The 24401-nt window shown below is 38.5% G+C and overlaps 1 protein-coding gene across 1 annotated transcript in view; it reads left to right on the top strand.

The window, feature by feature from the left end:
- Window positions 1–4400: 4400 nt before the first annotated feature.
- The window catches only part of LOC136884647 (small ribosomal subunit protein uS8A), a 41148-nt gene continuing 21147 nt past the window's right edge, over window positions 4401–24401 (top strand). Inside the window, exons 1-2 of the mRNA XM_067156877.1 lie at window positions 4401–4543; window positions 4870–5004. Coding sequence (XP_067012978.1) covers window positions 4872–5004 — 133 coding nt within the window. The 5' untranslated portion in view covers window positions 4401–4543; window positions 4870–4871. The remainder of the gene's footprint in view (window positions 4544–4869; window positions 5005–24401) is intronic.

The following is a 24401-nucleotide window of genomic DNA, read 5'->3' as shown; positions in this document are numbered from 1 at the left end:
ATAAAATTAAATTATTGTACAATAAATTTGACAGAAAATTTTACCGTGTGCAACAGGCATTAGGCATACTATATGTTTATTTTATTTGCAAAAATAGAGATATCCTCTACCTTGTCACACAATCATTCAAAATTGGGCCAAGCATTTTTAAGTTTAAACCTGGAATTCTGACAGATGTTCTTGATCTCATTAAGGCTAAAGGTAAAAACACTTAAGCACTTAGAGAAGGTTGCAGTTATCAACTTTGACGAAATGAATATAGATAGTCGAGTGTTACGTTTCATCTGATGACGTGATTTTAGGTCCACATAGTTCACTGAAATTCACAGCAAAATAATATTGCTGTATGTGAGAACAAAAACATTCATTAGGATTAGAAGAACCAGAAAAGATATATGGACATTTTACAAAAGAATGCTGTGAAGAAGAATCATCATTATCATCATTATCATTAGCATTATCTGGGTAGCATTATTATCATTTAAGACAAATCTCCAATAGAATATGAGTCTAGCTGTATAACAAAATATTCTTAAATTACTGCATTTCATGTAACCTACATCATAGCGTTCAGGACAACCAACAACAATCTGTCTCATTTCCACAATCCAGGGACCACTTATAAATTGGGCAAGTTTGGCAAATCAGGCATTTACAGATTACAGTGCCAGTCTTGTTTAGCAAGCTATATTGGACAGACAGAAAGGAGCTTTAACACCAGGTACATTGAACATATTAATGCAGTCAAACATAACAGACATTCTGCCATGGGTCTACACATGCATGAGTCCAATCATAATTTTTCCGATATAGGCCTACACAAGGACCTACAAATTATTGAAACCATGGAAAAGGGACCTCTACTCAATATCAAGGAAATGTTTTACATATCATTAAACCAACAAGTCAATTTTAATCACAATCTGAACGACTCCACCAAAAAAACAAACATTCTTTACGAGGCCATCCATCCCTTTAACCTCAAGACATACCGGTATCTAGGCAGAACGGCGCGACAACAAATCACTCCCCCAGTCTCTTACGCCCCCTCCACACCACAACCAACCCAAAGCAAGCCAACCCCCTCACGCCCCCTCCTCTCCTAGCCAACAATAAGCACCACACACACAAATATGAACAGAGCACATCCTACTCTTCTAACAGCAGGTCAATGCGAGCGGGAACAACGGAGTAAGTACTATTCAAATCACTTTATAACTAAACCCGAACACACACATTAGTTTCTCATTTATTTTCTTTTTCTTTTTCCTCAAACATCCACCTTTAACGATACGGTGCATAAACCAAGGCCATACCATCATCAATTGTTACATCAACAACAACAGTAGACGACAGTTTCAACTTCAAAAAGATGTTCCATAACGAAGGATGTTGTCCCAACCCCTCAGCTAATTTTAACTGCCAATTATTCTTAACATCAGCTCTCTACAAGACCGACAATTTTGATCCATACTGTACAAAAGCACTACAAGATTATGTGACCTGGAGTAAAGCAATTTCTATACTTGTCATATGTTTCATTGTCAAATGTTATATGCTTATTAGTTCAAGTACTTCGTTTATAAAATGTTGTTTTTATCAATTACGCAATCGCTGCTGTGAGTGTATGTGTTAATCATTACAGCTACAGATTTGAGGCGCTATGTTTTCTTATTCATTTTAAATTATAAATGTTATGTCCTCTAAAGATACATGACAAAGAGGAGTGTAATTAAAATACCCAAAGGATTAACTCAAAGAAACACTTGATTATTATGAATGGTGTTATCAATAAAAATCTAGGTTAGGTATATATACATAATTCCTAACATGGGTGCCCATAAGATAGTTTGTAAGGGGGTATGTAGTATTTTTAATATTTTGGAAGATGAATGGCGACTTGCAATCCATGGTAGAATACCATCCATGGTATCCCCTACCACTTCTACATAATACCGACTTTAAATCATTTTCTTGAAAGAAAAAACACCTAACTACATTAGACTTTTTTTTTCCCTGAGAGCTGGGGGGAGGGGGAACTGCGTACCTCCCTTGCCCCCGGGCATGGGTGCCCTTGATTCCTAACGATGTTAACAGAAAAAATATATATCCATGTAAGAACCGTGTGAGTTATTAAAATGTGTAGAATCTGGAAACTATATACTGAAGTACAGGTATATTCAACTGCCAATCAATTACTTTCCCAAAATCAAAGAAGTGATCCCATTCATACAATCAAATTTCGCACCTTCTAAATATTGAGTTTTCAACATAGGTATAGATGTCGCGTAGATCAAGGATCATGTAAGAGAAATCATGACCATAGCAAGGCTACCAACTTGCCGGTGTGCATTGCAGTGAGAAGAGAAGTTTCACAACGGCAAAGCAGTTTAGCAGTTGGAGCAGATTCAGCAGAAGCTGCTTTATGCTCTGGTTTATTCCATGTTCCATATAACGAAGCAGTTAAAATAGGGTATTTTATGAAGCTGTTTTTATTCTAAAACAGCCCCAAGCTTTTTTATTTTAATTTTTTTTTTTCATGGGTCCCATCTCTACTCCCTGTATTCTTTAGTCCCGCTGATTAGGAACTTACTGCTTAACAACTCAATAGAAATAGCTGGTGGCATTACCAAATTGAATATTTTAGAATAAACTATCGGGATATTACAGGGAGACCCAGTAAAGTCTACTACTATTCAGCACTGCAACAGCAGACATAGTAGATTTGGTAAACAAGGAAATGTCAGGCTATTAATGTAGGCTACACTGATATGGTCTTGACATCAACGTCAGAGAAGGAAATTCAGGAATCATTCATCCAAATAGTAGGTTGGGTAGATAGAAATCAGCTGAAGCTGAATGTCCAAAAGACTGTTTCCATGACATTTAGAAGAGGGGGCCATATGGAGCTTTTTTTTTTTTTTATACCAAGAACTTATGTTCGTAAACAATTTTAAATACTTGGGTGTAATTTTTCAAACCTCATGGTAGGGTAATGTATTCATCCTCCATCTCACGGACCGTCTAAATGCAGCCTTGAAAGCAATGTCTGACATTAAGCATCTGAGAAACTTGTCTTTAGAAACAGCCAGAAAACTATTTTACTTAAAAATTAGCCCTACAGCAACATATGGCTTGGGAAACATTTGAGTCTAAGGCAACTAGAAAAGGTCAAGAAGTTTGCACTATGCCTCTCCAAATATACCCCTTCTCAGTTTGCATAGCTTACAAATTATCCAGAGAGGAATTTCATGTGGAGGAGCTAAGAATACGATCGTTACTCCCAGCCACAACACCGTATGTACGAGTACATCAGATTCGAGACCTATGGTCGAAGAAAGTCGACATCTGGGAGGATTTCTACTCCAATGATGCCAAGACAAATCGCGAGTGTGTTCAAGATGGATATGATCTGCAGCACCTACTGACAACGTTCTCCGTCCATGGGTTTCATTATAAATTATGACTAAATTGTTAGTGTGCTGGCCTTTGGGTTCGATTCCCGGCAAGGTCGGGAATTTTAACCATCATTGGTTAATTTCTCTGGGACGGGGGTTAGGTCTATGTCATCTTCATCATCATTTCATCCTCATCATGACACGCAGGGCGTCAAATCGAAAGACCTGCACCTGGCGAGCCGAATATGTCTTCGGACACTTCATTATTATTTATTTTTGCTATTTGCTTTACGTCGCACCGACACAGATATGTCTTATGGCGACGGTACGGCCCCAGTATTTGCCTGGTGTGAAATGGGAAACCACAGAAAACCATCTTTGGGGCTGCCGACAGTGGGGTTCGAACCCACTATCTCCCGATTACTGGATACTGGTCGCACTTAAGCGACTGCAGCTATCGAGCTCGGTCATTTCATTATTATAAATTATGTAACATACAGCATTATCATAAACCAAGTCCGAATGAATGAGGATAGAATAGAAGGTCCGAACTACCGGGCAAGTTGGCCGTGCGCGTAGAGGCGCGCGGCTGTGAGCTTGCATCCAGGAGATCGTGGGTTCGAGCCCCACGGTCGGCAGCCCTGAAGATGGTTTTCCGTGGTTTCCCATTTTCACACCAGGAAAATGCTGGGGCTGTACCTTAATTAAGGCCACGGCCGCTTCCTTCCAACTCCTAGGCCTTTCCTGTCCCATCGTCGCCATAAGACCTATCTGTGTCGGTGCGACGTAAAGCAACTAGCAAAAAAAAATGGTCCGAACTATGGTTGTCTGCTCGAGATGTGGCTCTCATTGTACTAGGTACCATGTATCACGTTGCAAACGACGATAGGAATCACTCGCAAAATTTCGTAATGAAGCTTGATGTTATTTAATTCTTTGCACATTGTACGCATTAAATAAATAAATAATTTATTTATGTTTTGTCCAAGTAGGTAGCTTTTGTTTTTTGGCTGGTTTCTTGCGAATTGACTTGCTATAGATGGCAGCACAATTGTAATACGTAATAACGTGGCGGCGCTCAACTTCCTTTTTCCTGTTATGCTCTAACGTGTGGTTTGTGACTGGTGGCTAACTATAAATCTGAGGTAATCGGTGCTTTTATGAGTGGTTTTAATGTTGTTATGGTCTTAAACCGAACCTGCGATTATTAAGGAAGCATTATATCCTACTCTGGTGGATTTTTTATGGATTATTGTTATATATCTTTGTGTTCCCTCTGCTAACCCCATCGGGTAACAGGCTGTTCTAATGTACTGTTCTGTATTTCGCCCATTACAGTTCTCTGAGTTTCTTTAGCATTATTTCGTATTCATTCTTAACGGTAACTTCCTTTTTACCGAACTGACTTTGAAGTCCTGAATCACATACGTGTTTTGTTAACCGCCATGAAACTTGTGTTTATCTCTTGCAGCCATGGTGCGGATGAATGTTTTAAGTGATGCCTTAAAATCTATCAACAATGCTGAGAAGAGGGGGAAGAGACAAGTTCTTCTGCGACCCTGCTCCAAAGTTATAGTTAAATTTCTTACCGTCATGATGAAGCATGGTGAGTTGCAATGACATTTTCAGTTATGGATCATTCTCCACAAGAGGGCAGATTTGTATATAAGGTTTTAGCATTTAAAATATGTTTCTTTTAACTTTATATTGTTTCTTTTTATTGTTACATTTCACACATCGCTCCTGTACAAGGTATTCCACATAAGATTTGTAAGATTTCAACTTGGCGTTGCACATAGCCTAATGTATTCCTACCAGAAGGAATAACATTTATTACCATACCGAAAAATGAAAGCAAAACTTTTTCTCCTTAAAATCAATATTATAATATCGTATTTATGTTGTCTTAAAGTATAAAAATAATAAATGTTGACATTAGGGTCAGGGATACAAAATTAATTGCTAAAAAATGAAAATAATGGCTGTCAATAAATTCAGTTTGCACACTTCCAAAAAAGAAAAGGACGGGAGAGGTTTAGATTAAATTTTCGTAGTTCAAGTCATTACTGAACATGTTTTGTCAGCACATTTTTTTCTGGATAGATTTGTGTTAGGGGGCGAGGAGTAAGGAGGGAACTCTCCCATTTCCGGTAGTGCTGCCAACTGAATGAAAATTAAATCTGAATTGAATCGAGAATATGATCGATCGATATGAAGTTTCTAAACCGTTATTATCATAAGCCAGCTGTGTCACACACATTTCTCGATGCGAATCTTGTTCATAGCATGAATTCTGCAGTTTGGTTTTGCTGTGTAAACAACAGTACTAGTACGTAAAGTGTACGCCAGATGTTGCAAAGCGACTCATAGTTTGTTTTTCAAAAGTTGCAGTACAAATCTCGAATTTCGCCGAGGTCGTACGATTCAGTATAGGGTGTAAATCTATCCAGAAAAAGTGTGCCGATCCATGATAGACAGTGTCTGGTCATGTATACCAACTACATCTGATACTTCTACATCCTCTAGCATTCCATTAATTTTCTCATTCTCTTTTTTCAATTCGTAATATCTCTTAGTTCTACTCGTTTCTTGCTAGTCTTTTCTAATTTCTGTCTGCACATGTTGACTCATTTCCCATATATGTTTTATTTTTCTTGCTTCTTCCCTCTTGCATGGTAACATTCCCTTTTTTTTTTTAGTTTGCTTGCTCATTTCTAATTGTATCATTTTTTATTGATTCCCTTGGATTTTGCATAGATTCTTGTAGAGTTGGATTTACGTCGCACCGACACGGATATGTCTTATGGTGATGATGGGATAGGGCTAGGAGTTGGAAGCAGCCGCCATGGTCTTAATACGAGAGAGGTCGCGCGAAGGCAAATTGCTCACGCGTAATATTTTAATGATCTGTTTTTTTCCTTTTGCAGTGAATGCTCTGATAAAAATAAAAATATGTACCCTGTTTAACTGCTTTTCAACTAGTACTAACATAATTACCCAATAAAAATATTTTCTCATTATTAAAATATTCATGAATGTTTTTTCAAAATCTGGTAGATTTACGAGAGTTTTTCAATTACGGTAGTTTCAATCGTGCCAAAGGAACAGTTAAGTCCTGCAGTGTGGAAATAATGCATAAATATAGCACTGGGTTACAAATTTGTGCCCAAGGCAGTTTGCCGCACTTTTTAAATATTTGTTAATAATTTCGTTGCTAGCCGCTGTAGGGCTTGGGGCGCTCGTTTCATCCCTCCCCTCCCTCTTTCTCTCCCGTTTGACAATTATTGTAAGTGTATTGTCTGCTGCGTTCCAGAGTAGTTTTTCTTTCACCCCGCATCTGCTGCGGCAAATTGCCTTCGTGCGAGCCCTTGCATAGTACATTCTTACAAAACTCCATTTCCAAGAAAGTTCCTTAAGTTCATAAGGTTTATGGTGGCTTTCAGTGAAGTGTGGTGCTGTAGTTTTATCTTGAATTGTGGCCAAATCATTCATTGAAATGTACAAATGCAAACGTTGAGGCAATTTGCTCATGCGCAACCTCTTGCGCTCTTTAAAAACATAATTACCCATATTTATTTCTGATTTAGTTTTTGTTTAGTTCTGTGGATTTTTCAAGATTTAATTCTTCAGTAATAATTTCCTATCATATTAGCCTTCTGATTTAATTCCATTTACTAAACACATTTCTATCCAATATTTAGTATTACATTTTTTAGACTTTCCGGTGGCAACAAGTATCTTCTAAAATTTAAACTGTGCTACTTTGTTTTGGCAGATGGTGAACAGGTCGTTAGTCCATCTGTTGTTTCCTTTTTGAAGCTAATTATGTTAAGTTCTGTTGCTCTGTTTTGCACTGTACTATAGCACTGTCGGCAGCCCAGAAGCTGGTTTTCCGTGGTTTCCCATTTTCACATCAGGCAAATGCTGGGGCTGTACCTTAAATAAGGCCACGGCCGCTTCCTTCCTGCTTCTATACTCCGCACGGCCTTACTTCTAAATTTTAGTTTCGCAAAACAAATGAGCATCGCCTTTCCTCTGTTGCCAGCGCGCTACGCCCGCGAGAACAGCTGATGCAATGCGACTGCGGTAAACAGCCCTTGTAAAATGTAATACTGTACTTAGAAAAACTAATGAATATGGATTGAAAACAAATTCACAAAAACTACACTTACTAACAACATCTGACACTAAGAGAATATATCATTAAGAATAAAAGTGAATGAGGAAATAAAACATCACTCACCGCTAATGGCTGGCACAGAAAGGAGGTTATGGCCTACAAAGGGAGCACTCCACTGATCTCAGTCACTAGAACCCTCCAACAATATGAAAAACACACTAATTACTGAAGGAAAATGCAAAAGATTGTGAAGTGTACCAAATACCATACACGCTGAGCAAGATAGGTTGTCTTGTCTTGATAATTTAATGGGCTTCGCATGAGATAGGTTAACCACGTGGTGAATGTAAATATTAGAGTTGGCAACTGGGTTTTGAGATCGTGCTCTGCAGATATAAATCGATATGAATGGCAGATTGGGACTGGTTGGATGCCTATGCTTCAGCGCATAATCACCAGGCGGAGCCAAAATCTGCCAAAACGTCAATTTAGAAGTAGAGCCGTGCAGAGTATAGTGCTTTCCTATCCCACTGTATAAGACCTATCCGTGTCGGTGGGACGTAAAGCAAAAAGAAAAAACTTTGTTCTCAGCTTCTCTTCAGTTTTATTTACAGTTGAACCTGACTTATACGTATATCAAAGGGAAGAGAAACATCTACTTGTAACTGAGAATTACTTAGAAATCAGACCTACACAATACACCACATATTTACTGAAAAACCAATGGAATAGACCTACATGTGTAAATCCTTGGAAATAACAAATACATTTACTGAAAAACCAATGGAATAGACCTGCATGGGTAAATCCTTGCAAATAATAAATACATTAAGACAGAAAATATTATTTTGAACTTGGTCCAGCCTTAAAGAAATCAGATAGGTTGGCTTGTTTCACTTTTCTTGCATTAAGAGTATAAACCTCCTTTTGCAAACTTAGTAAGGAATTCAAAGCATTTTCTCTACAACTTTTCGCACTGATGTAACGCCCACACACATCGATTGCATTTAACACTTCACTCAGTTGAGGTGTTTCAAGATTCAAGTCGTTATCTCCGTCTCCATCACTGTCACTATCGCTTGTAGCTGGTCGATCACCACTGCGTTGTTGACATACATCAGCAATAATGTCTTCATCCGGTAGTTCTCCACATACAGCCAGATTATCATCGAAATGCACAAAAGTATCGAATTCTACACCCTCCGGTAGCGTTAGCTCATTGCCAGACAAAACTTCGTCCCCATAATCATCATTGGAGGCAGCCTCTTCTAGTAAGACACCAGCTTTGCGGAAACAGTTGCTGATTGTGGAGGATGACACCTGCTTCCAGGCAGTCGAAATAAAGTCCATAACTTGTGGCAAATTAATGGAGAGAGGTTCATTTCCTGCATCATTCAGTGTTATCAAATGTTGAACCAGCATTTTTCTATAATCCACTTTGAAATTTGCAATGATGCCCAAATCAAGCGGTTGTAGAACACTGGTACAGTTAGGAGGGGAAAATTCCACTCGGACATTCTCCAGAACGATTTGAGGTGGATGTGCTGCACATCGATCCATAAGAAAAGGATCTTCTTCTGTTTCTTTTTCATTTTAATGTCCAGTTTTTTCAACCACTGTTCCATTAGAAGCATAGTCATCCAAGAATTTCTGTTGGATTCATATTCCGTAGGTTTTGTTTTCGCACCCTTAAAACACCTCGGATTCTTCGATTTTCCTATCACAAGTGGAGGAAATTTATCAGGCCCATCTGCATTGGTGGCGAGAAGTACTGTTACACGAATTTTAATTTCCCACCCTCCATGGCATGAGTCACCTCTTTCCGCTAATGTTTTATTGGGAAGGAGATTGTAGAATAGGCCGGTCTCATCACAATTGTAGATGTTTGGAGGCTGATAATCGCTTACGATACCCGGCAGAACCTCTTCTTTCCAGTGTTGCACCGCGATGTCGTCCACATCTTGTGAGTCACCACAAATTGTTTGATTCCATGACGATCTTTAAATCCTTGCAACCATCCTGATGAAGCCTTGAAATCAGCAATGATACTCATCTTTTTAGCTAAATCTATCGCCTTTGCCTTCAGCATGTCGCCACTAATTGGTAGAGCTGCAGCCCGCTTTTGCTGGAACCATGTGAAAAGTGCTTTCTCCATATCTACGTACCTTTCTTCTTGCTGACGACTGCGCTTTGCTGATTTTGAACCCAGTTTTAAGAACTCATCCAAAATAGCGTTTCTTTTACTGGTGTACATGGTGTTGTATAGGCAATCCCTAAGTCTGAAGCAATTTCAGTTTTGGTTTTGTGTGGATTAGCGTTCACTTCTCGTATAAATTTTACTTTTTCATCTAGGGTATAACTTTTCCTTTTTCTGTTCTCCATGGCTAATCAAAAGCAACTGAGTGACAAAACTACTGTTCAAAAGTAAACACCACGTACCGGCACCGTGGACATTTTACTTCTCTGTTGTTCCCACGAAAGAAATTCTCATATTCAAACAAATTTACTGTATTTTCTTTTGTTTCCGCACCGAAACTGCTCACTTTCCTTGTAATGTAACTTAATCTTTGGCGGCATTGTGATTGTCAAAAACGAAGAAGGTAGAGGAGGAGCGAGATAGAGAGCGAAGAGGACTCGATCGGTTGGCCTTTGTTAAGCCGCCAATAAGTAAGTGTCAATCATGTCACTCGGCGAAACTCTTTGTGTTCTGTTTCAACACCGAAACGAGACCGCTCTACTTCCGCCTTCGCCGACAAAGTGGACACTTCGTAAATACAGTAGTTTCTTTTTAAAAAGCACGTGCTCATTACAATTACGCAAAACTCAGATATATTTCACTGACACTTAATACGTATAACAGCGAATTACGTACAAACGGATTACGTATAAGGTTTAAATAACACGCCTTTAAATTACATTTTGCCGGGACCTAAAGGAAATTACCTACAAGTACGAATTACGCAGAATAGGGTTACGTATAAAGCAGGTTCAACTGTATTTGTCGGGTAGGGCTGTTAACCACAACATTTTGAACCACCACCATTTTTGTTCTGGAAAGTCAATAAATAACTATATTGTGATGTCTCACCTCCTCTAACAACAAAACACACATTATGTGAATTTGACAGTATTGTATTGCGTTCATTGTTACAGAACTTCAGTAAGTTGTCATGCTTGGACAAGGCTACCGATTGTTACTCAAGCATTCTTTCCTTATTTGTCTGCGCTCGTCCTGACTAGTGACTAAGCCATTTGTCTGATATGTCGGAAGTGCTTTGCAGAGAGCCTCTTAGGCCCTGCAAATGGCCTCTTGTTTCATGTCAGATCTTTGGTGTAATTATTCATGGGTGTGTCATAATTTCTGGGATTGATGTCACATTGAATTAATTTCAACCAATAGCTGTGTTTGTTCGGCCAGATACTTGGAAAAATGCTGCTCATTTTGTGATATTTTACTTTGTGTATTGTTTATGTACAAGTCCTTTCTGTCAATTCCTATCTTATTTATTCTGATTTTTTGACAAAGTTCAGTGCAGTTTCTTTTTACGAATGTAACATTCATTGTAGGTTAGATCTGGGCGTAATTTTCGTTTTTTTTTTTTTTTTTTTTCCTTTCAAAAGTTTGTTTTTTATTTGCAAGTGTATGAATAATATAGAGTGAATATAATTATTTTCACTCTTTGTAGGCTGCACTCCCGATACTGAACTGTTCATGGTTTAGGAGGTCTATTTTGGATTTTAATTCACTGTACCACTTTCTATGTGGCAACACATTCTTAATCAGTCGAGAGTTTTGTCATTGGAGGGATACTCTTGCTTTGTTTATATCGGGCAGAAGGTTATATCAAACAGACCATACGTGGAATTTACCAAGAAATGGGATAATAAATGTTAAGGTATTTTTGTTCATTTAATTTTTATAACACACTTTTCTATGTAATCACAGCAATGTATTTGAAAATCACGGGCAGTGCTCAAACCCTCCTTTACAGATGGCAGTTAGATATTGGATCTTTGAGAGGAAGAAACTGAAATGATGAAATTGATGACGAGACTGAGTGTCCTTCACTTCAGTTGGCTCTTCAGAAAGCAAGTTTTTTGCTCTCTGGCAGCTGCCTTCTGATGGTCTGGATGTCTTTGATGCCTTGGCTTTCTGATCAGTTTCTTGTCATGAGAATACCATAAAACGTAAGGAACTTCATCTTTTGGTCTGTATTGAACTGAGATCACAATTAAATTAGAATCTAGCGGGTTCCACCTTTTCAATACTAAATACAATGTTGTTGGATGGTATTTACAACATTATTTATTACAGAACATGTTTCGGTGTTCAGTTTTTGACACCATCATCAGCTGCTCAGAAAGTGCGAAAAAACTTGGCAATCTAAACATTAAACAACATATTGTCATACGTAACTCCTTAATATACATATATACAAACAATAGAATATTGCACTAGTTAAATCCTAAAACATCTACAGTAAATTATGCTATATTAAAACTCTAATATGTAACAAGAGAATTCTTGTAAGTCATAAATATAAAATTTCTCGTCTGTTTGATGAGTTGTCTTCACATTCCTTAATGTCTGTGATTTTGTACTATCGTACTATTGAATTCAAATGCGAACTTAAGCTTGAGGATTTAAAATTGTATGCAGTCCATTTGATGTTAAAATGTTCATTTCATGTATATAATAACCACTTAGATGGATTAAAAGCTCGTTATATACAATATGATTGTTAAAACTGGGCCGTCTTCTTAAACTAAGTACAAAAAACTTCGTATTTTTAATGCTGTATGCGTGGTTGGAACTGTAATTGCATTTGTCCTACAGTTGTTAGGCGGACATGTCGTCCCTGCTCTGGCAAACTAACGAATCTGCAAATTGGCAAAACATTAGGAGAGTTGAAAGAAGTTGTGGTTACTCATGTCAAATCAATTTTTATATTTAATGATTGGTTTCATGTGTTAGACATACAGAACGAGCTGCAAATGTGATACATTTTTAGAGGGTTAGACATTATATAAATAATAAAATCTAGACCAAAACTTCACAACTACACTTTCCCTAGTTTGTCACTTTCGCTAGTTTGCCGTTGTGGGGACGATGTCTTCTCAGTTCAATAGAACCCTGCAATAATGAAACCCAATGTTAAGAGAAAAGCGAGAATATTGATAAAGAAAACTAATTGAATCTAACTGTTGATACGGCTGACTCACCTCTAAAGCTGTGTAATTCGCGTGACGGCTGTGGCGCGATGAGTGTGTCTGCTAGTATCTTGTGCTCTGTGATGAAGCGCAGGGAAGGAGAAGCAGGGGCGGCAAACGGGAAGTTTCTAGAACGTCGAACGTTTTGGGAGAGAGTCCGGGGGGCGTTGTGGACGAAGACAGTAGTAAGCAAAGCTGTTATGTAGAGTTCGGAATACGCTCGAATTTTCTGGAATTTTTAACTTGTTAAGTAATAGAATCAAACAATCAAATAAAATCTTGGGTTTTTCCGAGATTTCATTCAAATTCAGGTTAGCGTTTTAGTATTGGTCTAGATGTATTAGACGTGCCTCCGTAATGTCAAGCTTCTGTCCCTTAGACAGTGTTTCCATGATCTCGAGGTCTTTATCTATGTCTGTGAATTTATGTTTGTACTCATGGATATGCTGGCTTACTGCTGAGAATCTGTGATATTTTACAGCGTTAAGGTGTTTCTGATACCTGACATTAAAGCTACGCCAGTTTGCCCTATGTATCCGCTTCCACAGTCCCTCCATTCGAACCTATTTACCCCTGATTTAGAATATGGATTGACTTTGTTGACAACCGAAACATTATGTAAAACTGTTGTACTTCTATTATCTGTTTTGAATGCGATCCTAATGTTACGTTTCCTGAAAATATTTGTAACTCTGTATACATCTTTATTAAACGTGAAGGTTGCAATTTCCTTTGCTTCTATTTTATTTTTCATCAGACTCGTGTGAGGGCGATATTTGAATTTGCTTATTATTCGTTCTATAAAATTCTCTTTAAACCCATTAACTTTAGCCATAGCTCGAATGATGTTCAGTTCCTTGTCCAAGTTTTGTTTGGACATTGGTATACTAAAAGCGCGATTCACCAAGCTGTTATAGGTCGCGCTTTTATGAGCTAAGGGGTGTATCGAATCATTACGTATTGTAACTGCAGTTTGTGTGGGTTTTCTGTAAATACTAAAAGAAAATGAAGAAGCGTGTCTATTGATGTTAAGATCTAGATAATTAATGGATTTATCTATTTCAGATTCTAAAGTAAATTTTATATCCGTATCTATTGTGTTAAGATTATTAAGACTCGTAGAGGCGTTGGTTATGCGTTCATCCAAGATAACAAACGCATCGTCTACATACCTAGACCAAAATAGGACATTCTTGAATTTTTCATTATTAATTATTTGTGTGTCCTCTAGAAAATCTAAATAAATTTCTGCCAAAATTCCTGAGGCCGGAGACCCCATTGCAAGGCCGTTTTGTTTATAAATGATCTGGTCGAAAGTGAAATAGTTGTTATTGATCAGCAATTTTAAAACCGTCATGAATTCATCAATTTCAAGCTTGCTTATACTCCGCACGGCTTTACTTCTAAATTGAAGTTTCGCAAAACAAATGAGCATCGCCTTCCCTCTGTTGCCAGCGCGCTACGCCTGCGAGAACAGCTGATGCAATATGACCGCGGTAAACAGCCCTTTTAAATTGTAATACAGTACTCCGAAAAACGAATGAATATGGACTGAAAACAAATTCACAAGAACTACACTTTCTAAAAATATCTGGCACTAAAAGAGAATATATTTTTAACAATAAAAGAGAACGAGGAAATAACAAATCACTAACGGCTAATGGCTGGCACAGAAAGGAGGTTATGGCCTACAAAGGGAACACACTACTGATCTCAGAGTCACTGGAACCCTCCAACAATCACACTAAATATTGAAGGAAAATGCAAAAGATCGCGAACCGTACCGAATACCATACACGCTGAGCGAGATAGGTTAACCACGTGGCGAATGTAAATATTAGAGTTGGCAACTAAGTTTCGAGATTGTGCTCTGCCGATATAAATCGACATGAATGGCAGCTTGGGATTGGTGGATGTCTATGCTTCACCGCATAACCACCAGACAGAGCCAAAATCTCCTAAAACGTCAATTTAGAAGTAGAGCTGTACGGAGTATAAGTGACTGTATTTATTCAAATTTTTGGCAATAATGGGGAGCAATTTATTAGTTTTGATATTAGGAAACATATTTACTTTATCAAAAGAATGTATTGTGTGGTGATCCTGTAATCGAAATTTAATTAATTCTTTAGTGAATTCTACGGCATTCTTTACGGATTTATTTGCAGTGAATCTGTAATGTTGTTTTAAGAATTTTTGAATATACTGCGCTAATTTATAAAGGGGGCTAGGTCTGTAATTGATAATTGGCCTAATGGGGACTCCGGCCTTGTGGATTTTTCGCAGCGCTTTAGCAATAGGAAGCTTAAGTTCGCATTTGAATTAGATAGTACGATAGTACAAAATCACAGACATTAAGGAATGTGAAGACAACTCATCAAACAGACGAGAAATTTTATATTTATGACTTACAACAATTCTCTTGTTACATGTTAGAGTTATAATATAGCATAATTTACTGTAGATGTTTTAGGATTTAACTAGTGCAATGTTCTATTGTTTGTATATATGTATATTAAGGAGTTACATATGACAATATGTTGTTTAATGTTTAGATTGCCAAGTTTTTTCGCACTTTCTGAGCAGCTGATGATGGTGTCAAAAATTGAACACCGAAACTTGTTCTGTAATAAATAATGTTGTAAATACCATCCAACAACATTGTATTTAGTATTGAAAAGGTGGAACCCGCTAGATTCTAATTTAATAATGAGAATACCAGGCGAGTTGGCCATGCAGTTAGGGGCGCGCTGCTGTGAGCTTGCATCCCGGAGATAGTGGGTTCGAATCCCACTGTCAGCAGCCCTGAAGATGGTTTTCCATGGTTTCCCATTTTCAATCCAGGCAAATGCTGGGGCTGTACCTTAATTAAGGCCACAACCACTTCCAGCTCCTAGCCCTTCCCTATCCCATCGTCGCCATAAGACCTGTCCGTGTCGGTGTGACGTAAAGCCACTAGAAAAAAATCTTATGAATCTTGCCTTAAATTCTAGCAAAGAAATTGATAGGATATGGTAGGTCTGGTGTATTTGAAGCCCATTCAAAGCCCCTAAATTTCAGGGGTTTGTATTTCGACCGTTCCCTGGTAGTAGGTGGACGTATAGAAGTATTGTGTACTTAACCTCTCCGTGACGCGGAACATTCGAGTGCCACTTTACCCAGCAGATGGTGGCTTTTCAGGTGTGAGCACTCAGAAAATTCTGCGATTCACTGTTACAAGAGTTTAACTCAGATTATTTTCAAGCGTTTACAGTAGAGATTCAAAATAATGTAGTTTACATTCATTGACTTCATATATATAGTTTTTTTAGTGGAGAAGAGGCCTTTCATACTTTATGGAATGAAAGTGACGTATTGCATTTGCATCTGTTGTTCCATGGTACACGTCGGTGTCAAGGGATTAATGCATCTTTATGAAAATACCGCCAAGAGGTTAATGGTTAAGATATTATTTTATGAAATGGATTTGCCATTGTAATTTTCACTTTTTGACCAAATTCTTGGCTTGCAAAATAGCGGACCCTGCTCCATTGTGGGACAAATGCCGGGAAGGTGATGACTTTGTTCTAAAATCAATTTTATAAATTATGCATATTTTTACTCAAAAGGTTTGAAGCTATTTTGAAATTGCAGATGAAATGAACTTTGAACATTTATTTATACATTAGGCAAATCAAAACTTCACGTGCTGTATGTATTTATGTAGGCTGCTCGTTTTCCATTACTGCACTATTATATACATTGAAAATAACAGCAAATTCTCATATTTATATGCTTTTAATTTACTGGTAGGTCTGCAGTTTTTTAGCACTTGTTTCAAGTTTGTGACAAGTGATACAAATAGGCACTGTCTCAGAAGCTGCAGTTGCTTAAGTGCGGCCATTATTCAGTATTTGGGAGATAGTGGGTCGAACCATCTGTGTTGGTGTGATGTAAAGAAAATTGTAGAAAGAAAAGGAAACGCAAACACTGATTTAGCACATTCATGCACAGAAAGAAGGAAGAGGTCTTCAGCTTCAAAGTACCATTCCTATCTTGACAGTGTAAAAATCCTTACCATGTTAGGTATGGAGATGGGGAGCATGTGAAGAAAAAGGTCCGGAGGATGGTGTCAGGTTAATATGACTTGGAGGGCATGTCATAAACTATACCATTACTAACACTAACTTTTTCACTGAAGGTGAACAATAATTTCTCTGTGGATCTTTTGTCAAGTGGTCGCCATAAGACCTGTCTGTTTTGGTGCGACGTGAAGCCAATTTGAAAAAACATACTCGGCACGCAGCAATAATCCTACCTATCGGAGATGAGGGGCAACAGAAGACGAAAAACACATCACAACAAACAATGGTCAATGTAATGTTATTGTTGATCAATTTTACGAGCTTTCTATATTGTACCCCTTCACATTTAGTTTTCTTTCGACTCTGCATTATTAGGGCGTCTTATAAAATTATTTATTGCATAGACTGAAGTTCCGTATCCTCTGACTTTTTATACCAATTTTCATTAAATTCTGTTTATCTGTTTTCTTGTGATTCGCCGCTGATAGGACTTAGTAACAAAAATCCAAATTCAGTAATATCTCTGTGATCATAGCCTGTACGGTAACAATGTATAAGATATAAATGGTCGGAAATTTAATACTATATAACTTTAGTTGTGTAGTATTTATTGATACAACCACTAATAAATATCTGAATTAAATTGTAGACCTTCCCCTAAACTGCCATTTAACTCGGTGTGAATAAATTATGGCCTAGATTATAGTGATTTATTCCTTGGCTTCGTATACCGATTTTCATTCAGATAGGACCACTAATAACAAATATTTGAGAATTACGTTTTGGGCCTTTCCCCCCCCCCCCCCTAAATTAGCATTTTTCCCAGCGTGAGTACAATTATTTATAGCCTAGACTGTAGCAACTTATTCCCCGACTTTGCCTACCGATTTTCATTAAGATACGACCACTAATAACATAAATATTTCAGGATTAAATTTTAGGCCTTCCCTTAAACTAACCATTTCAGCGTGAATGCTATTACTTATGGCCTATATTATAGTGACTTATTCTCCGACTTTGCATACCAGAATTAATTAATTCACTTGGTGTGAATAAAATTATTTATGGCCTTGATTGTAGCGACTCATTCCCCGACTTTGCATACTGATTTCTCCAGCTGTTTTCCTGTAATGCGTGTACATACATATGGACAGAAATTACGGAAAATTAAAAAGTGCATTTCCTTGTTACTGTGGGCACAACTCGTACAGAAATACCATCCTTTTCAAATTCTGAGAGGGGCCGATGACCTTCGATGTTAGGCCCCTTTAAACAACAAGCATCATCATCAAATTCTGAGCAATGTACAGACAAAACTCTTACTTTATATATATAGGTGTAAACTACAAACAACAAAGGTGAAAGATTACAGCCTTGCCTAACCCCTATAAGTACCCTGAACCAAGAACTCATTCTACCATCAGTTCTTACCGAAGCACAATTGTCAACATAAATGCCTTTGATTGATTTTAATAATCTACCTTTAATTCCATAGTCCCCCAGTATGGCGAACAACTTTTCCCTCGGTACCCTGTCATATGCTTTCTCTAGATCTACGAAACATAAAAAAACTGCCTATTCCTCTCGTAGCATTTTTCAATTACCTGGCGCATACTGAAAATCTGATCCTGACAGCCTCTCTGTGGTCTGAAACCAGACTGGTTTTCATTCAAACTTCCTCTCAACGACTGATCACACCCTCCCTTCCAAGATGCCAGTGAATACTTTGCCTGGTATACTAATCAATGAGATACCTCGATAATTGTTGCAATCATTCCTGTTCCCTTGCTTATAGATAGGTGCAATTACTGCTTTTGTCCAATCTGAAGGTACCTTACCAACACTCCACGCTAATTTGACTACTCTATGAAGCCATTTCATCCCTGCCTTCCCACTATACTTCACCATTTCAGGTCTAATTTCATCTATTCCTGCTGCCTTATGACAATGGAGTTTATTTACTATCCTTTCCACTTCCTCAAGCATAATTTCACCAACATCATTTTCCTGCTCCCCATGAGCTTGGCTGTTTGCAACACCACCATTATGATTTCCTTTTACATTGAGAAGATGTTCAAAATATTCCCTCCACCTCTCCAGTGATTCCCTGGGATCCATTATGAGTTCACCTGAATTGCGCAAAACACTGTTCATTTCCTTTTTCCCTCCCTTCCTAAGATTCTTTATTACTGTCCAGAAAGGTTTCCCTGCTGCTTGACCTAGCCTTTCCAGGTTATTACCAAAATCTTCCCACGACTTCTTTCTGGATTCAACAACTATTTGTTTCGCTCTGGTTCTTTCATCTATGTACAAATCCCTGTCTTCCTCAGCGCTTGTTTGGAGCCACTTCTGATAAACCTTCTTTTTACGTTTACAAGCTGCTCTCACTTCATCATTCCACCAAGATGTTCGCCTTTTCCCATCTTTACACACAGTTGTTCCTAGGCATTCCCTTGCTGTTTCTACTACAGCTTCCCTGTATGCCATCCTATCACTTTATATATCCTGAACCTGCTTACTGTCTACTGTTCGAAACTTCTCACTAATCATATCCCTGTACTTCTAATTTCCTCGTCCTGGAGATTTTCTACCCTTATTCGTTTGCAGACAGCTTTCACTTTCTCTACCCTAGGCCTAGAGATACTTGGTTCACTACAGATCAGATAGTGGTCTGGATCATCGAAAAATCCCCGAAAAACTCGTACATTCCTAACAGACTTCCTGAATTAAATTGAAATAATAAATAAGGTAATTCAGCCTATTAAATACAAATCAATATGAAATGTAGTGTTACATTCCTATTTAATTATAAGTGGAATCGGTACCGGTTTCGACCCCAATCCGGGTCATCAGCCGAATAAAACGCAAATAAATGCATAGGTAAGAAAGAAAGAAAATAAAAGTCCCCACACTACATTTCGTATTTATTTGTATTGAATAGGTTGAACTACCTTATTTATTATTTCAATTTGTGATACATTTCAATACGGAACATTATGAAATTTTTATCTTTAAATAGATTTTCTGAATTTGAAGTCGGTTAAGATATAGTCTATTACGGATCCAGTACCCCTAGCCTCCCATGTGTAGCGGTGAATAGCCTTATGCTTGAAGAATGTATTCGTAACTGCTAAACCCATACTAGCACAGTAGTCCAGCAAACGTTTCCCATTCCCATTAGCTTCCATATCTTCCCCATATTTACCAATCATCCTTTCGTATCGTTCAGTTCTATTCCCAACTCTCGCATTGAAATCGCCCATTAGCACTATTCTATCCTTGCTGTTGACCCTGACCACTATGTCACTCAATGCTTCATAAAACTTGTCAACTTCATCCTCATCTACACCCTCACATGGTGAATACACGGAGACCAGTCTAGTCCTGATTCCTCCAACTGACAAATCTACCCACATCATTCGCTCATTTACGTGCCTAAGAGAAACTATGTTGCATGCAATGCTATTCCTGATAAAGAGCCCTACCCCAGACTCTGCCCTTCCCTTTCTGACTCCCGTCAAGTACACTTTATAATCTCCTATCTCTTCCTCGTTATCTCCCCTTACCCGAATATCACTGCATACTCTTTGCTGACTCAGCCAGTTCTACTTTCTTTCTTCCATAAGCCCCATTAATATTGATAGCTCCCCATCGATTTCCATTTCGTTCGCCAAGTTGTTTCCGAGGAGTCCCTCGCCTGTCAAATGGGAGTGGGACTCCGTTATTCCCATAGGTCCGAGGCTTGCTTAAAATGTTCTGAGCTCGGTAAATTCATGAAGCAGGATGCTACCCTACGTACACATAGTCCAAGTGAGGATCTCTCCTCTGACGGGTTATAGACCACCGGTGAATTGTATAGTCCTAGCCGCCTGAGCACAAGGAGGGCCATGACTCAGAATATGTCCGAGATACCCACTCCCATTCCATAGCAACTGGTATCCCGACTCTCAGGACCACTTACTAGGCCACTGAGCCGTTGCCCATGGTTCACGAACTAGGACGTGACTACAGTAACCCACACCATGAACCATGCTACATTGTGCAGTCGTTTTTAATTTGCCTCTATTTAGGCTGCCTGCGTGTCAATTTTGACATTCCATTTTACTCTGCCAGATGGCAGAGAAAGTTATTTGTTAGATGACCTATTATTGAGTTTTAATTTTGTGCCAAATGTGTTGCCTGAGGTCTTTTTACCTGCCAGCATCATATGGCATGAGAGTGTCTATTCAACTATCGTTGTGCTAGGTTTGAATTCACGATATTGGGGCAGGCTCTTCTGATCCACAGAAAAAGCCATTAAGTTTATGGAGTGGTTCCCTGAAAATATTAATGTTACGTTGTAAGTTCCTTTGTGGTGGTGGTGGTGGTGATTGTTCGAAGTCCGATTCACGTCATATTAAGGGCACCGGGAAGGGGTTATGTCTGCCATGTTAAAATGGGTGTTTTTAAGGAACATTTTCTCATAAAGTTATGAACCAAGGAAAATCATTTTTTGTATACATACTTATTCAACCTTCGCACTTAGACAGACGTGCTGTTTTCTTTTTAAATATACATTTTTAAGTGAACATCAGAATTTTATGTTTTAAAATGAGACATTTTGTTCTATAATTCAGAAATTGTACCTTTGATTTTCAAAATCTTGTGTTAAAATACGTAGAGTGATTAGTCACATACCACCTACAAGTTTGGTTAATGTTCGTTCAGTGGCATCCGAGTAAATGTTCCTTGTGTACACAAAAAACTACTTTCCAGGAAATTAGCCTCAAAGTTTCTTAATGCATTCCACCTCCATACAGTGGATCATCTGGGTTCTCTTCCATCTCATCTTGTAATCTTCTATTTACACTTCTTTTCTTCTGCCTTCCAAGCTTCACCAGTTCCCTTTCTGCTGCACCTGCTTTCCTTTTTCTTTCCTTATCTATAATGGACATTTGTTTCACAGTGTTGTAGTCCAGGAGGTATACATAGTCTTCGTAGAACTTCGCACTACGAGATATTGCCCTCATTGTATGTTGCCACGGCTTCATAAACACCAAAATGGAGTGTTTTTATACCCACAAATACTCTCTTGGGTATCAGAGTCCAGATCAAATTATTTAGGCACTCGTTAGGGTTCTGAGTATTACCGCGAAGGCATTTCCGGAGGAGTTTTTCATCGGATAAGTCTCTGAAGACTGGCCTTATGGATTCCATGATTGCATATGGGAGACTCTGCTTGTGGTCGTTGTTCACTTCATTTTTATGGTATTTGCACCATATGTCCTCTCCTTTTGGACACAAACCGTGCTGTGGTTGTTCATTTGTGGATGCTGTGTGACAGTACAATGCCCACACGGCTTTTCATATTTGTTCAACACTTTCAGTATTTTGTCTTATGGCATATCCATAATACCTCTGAAGCCTACCAATAGTTTCTTCGGTTAATCTGTTTCTCCCTCCTAGTGTTTTACCATTACTCAACTTCTGTGATCCCATTGGCTGCTTCATACGTCGTAGCCTTGTTCCCATATGTTTCTGTATATATCCTATACATTCAAGTTTCTGAACTTGCACTTCTTCACCATACGACTCCGACTCAAAGATTGTCTTGTAGGCTTTAGAATCTCCATCCCCCTAGGTAATTAACATACCGAACATTATAACAACAAAGTGACCTTTCAAAAATTTGTTTTACTCCTTGTATCTCCATGCCATCACTTGGCCCACTGTAATCACTTCACATTTTTCTGTGTGTATTTTACTCTTCCTTCATGGACATCTACAGTGTTTTGTCAAAATAGCAACATCAATAACCTTAGAATTATCTCCTACCGAGCTCGATAGCTGCAGTCGCTTAAGTGCGGCCAGTATCCAGTATTCGGGAGATAGTGGGTCCGAGCCCCACTATCGGCAGCCCTGAAGATGGTTTTCCGTGGTTTTCTATATCCACACCAGGCAAATGCTGGGGTTGTACCTTAATGAAGGCCACGGACGCTTCCTTCCCAGTTCTGGGCCTTTCCTGTCCCATCGTCGCCATAAGACCTATCTGTGTCAGTGCGACATAAAGCAACTAGCAACAAAAAAAAAAGAATTATCTCCGCAAGTAGTGGTTACTACACCATTCAATGACTGGTGGCCACGCTTCTGCCAAGAACCTTCAAATGCAACCGTGAGGTCCCTAGGAGAAATACTCTCCATTTGTGGACACAGCTTCCTCAACAGCATCTTTCATGGACCTGAACGCCACATCTTCTACACTAGATCCTATAATTCTACATATGTTCGAAATTTTCTAGGTGGCCTGGGTATGTTTAGAATGCCACATCACCCGCAGCAAGTCCCTTCCCTATGGCACGCAGACCGTATACTAACCTAACATTAATTTCAAAAAGTCTTGCAGTACTGCTCTCACCATAATATCGTGGAACTGAATTGAAGAATGTCACAGTGTTTTCACAGCTCCAGTACACAAGTTGAATTTCACATGCAAGTCCAAAGTGTCTTTTTACTTGAATTTTAATACTTGCCTGTTGACACAGTTTACACAATACATTGTTTGACAGTGCGTCGGATAAAAGTCTGATGTTAATGATTTCATTTATGTTTGTAATATCGTCCTCAAAACTAAATTTTTCAGTGCCATCAGCCAACTTCCTACTTGAAGTGGACCTGCATTCCGCATCTTTTATGTAGTCAATTGAGGAACACGTTTGTAAACTCACTAGTAACGTTCGGAATATCAACAGTGATTTTCGGCCTTCCCACATTCCTGTGCACCTTGAAAATCCTATTTACTATGTCTAGGCATCTTGTTCAATGTATGAAACTGAACGCAAACAAAACAGCTGAATACTGTTGTAGAACAAGCCGCCCAAACAAACAATAAACACACAAAGTTATGTTCTCAATTGTTCTGCTGTCCAGGTTGGCCAACAATAGAAAATTGTACTTTCCTGCAACAGAGATATCCTCTCGCAAAAAATGACCACGTTCTGAAACATGAACACCTTCAACAGAGCCTTTGTCACCGCTCACAAATTGAAAGTAATGTTATGTCACATCAGTTTGAGGACATGCCATGCCCGACATCTGCAGCACTCCAGATAATATAAAAATTAATGCCCTTTCAAATGTCGCAGAGGTCTGAAACAAAAAGTATTCGAAAGAAGAAAGTCACAGGTATATAAAACTGCATAAAATAAATTTTTTTTTTTTTTTCAATTTCACCCTTTCCGGGTGCCCTTAAATCTATATACAGGGTCTTTATTTATGCTTGGCGAGGATTTTCTTGCTCGGCCTTGGCCGCCGATGACAGGCCACTACCAGCCGCTGGCGCGCAGGGTGTTCAACGAAACTACTGCATACTGTATGTGAGATTGTATAGTGTTTTATTGTAATTGTGTATAGTGCTGTAATGTATGTGAAATATTCGTTACATGAACATGTATATCTGCACAGTACTTACTTTAAGTGCAGAAAATCGTGTTCTAGGACAAGACAGAAGTTTCGAGCGAAATTTCCAGGGAGACCCATTCCTATCAATCAGAGAATAAAACAACAGGCGTACAGGTTCAGTAAAGAATAAAAATAGACATAAAGTTCGCTGTCTCCTTACTGAAGCGTGTT

The sequence above is a fragment of the Anabrus simplex genome, chromosome 13 (assembly GCF_040414725.1).
Source record: "Anabrus simplex isolate iqAnaSimp1 chromosome 13, ASM4041472v1, whole genome shotgun sequence".
NCBI classification, from domain to species: domain Eukaryota; kingdom Metazoa; phylum Arthropoda; class Insecta; order Orthoptera; family Tettigoniidae; genus Anabrus; species Anabrus simplex.
The sequence above is the reverse complement of the archived record's forward strand: the minus strand, read 5'-3'. Positions and strand labels throughout refer to the sequence as shown.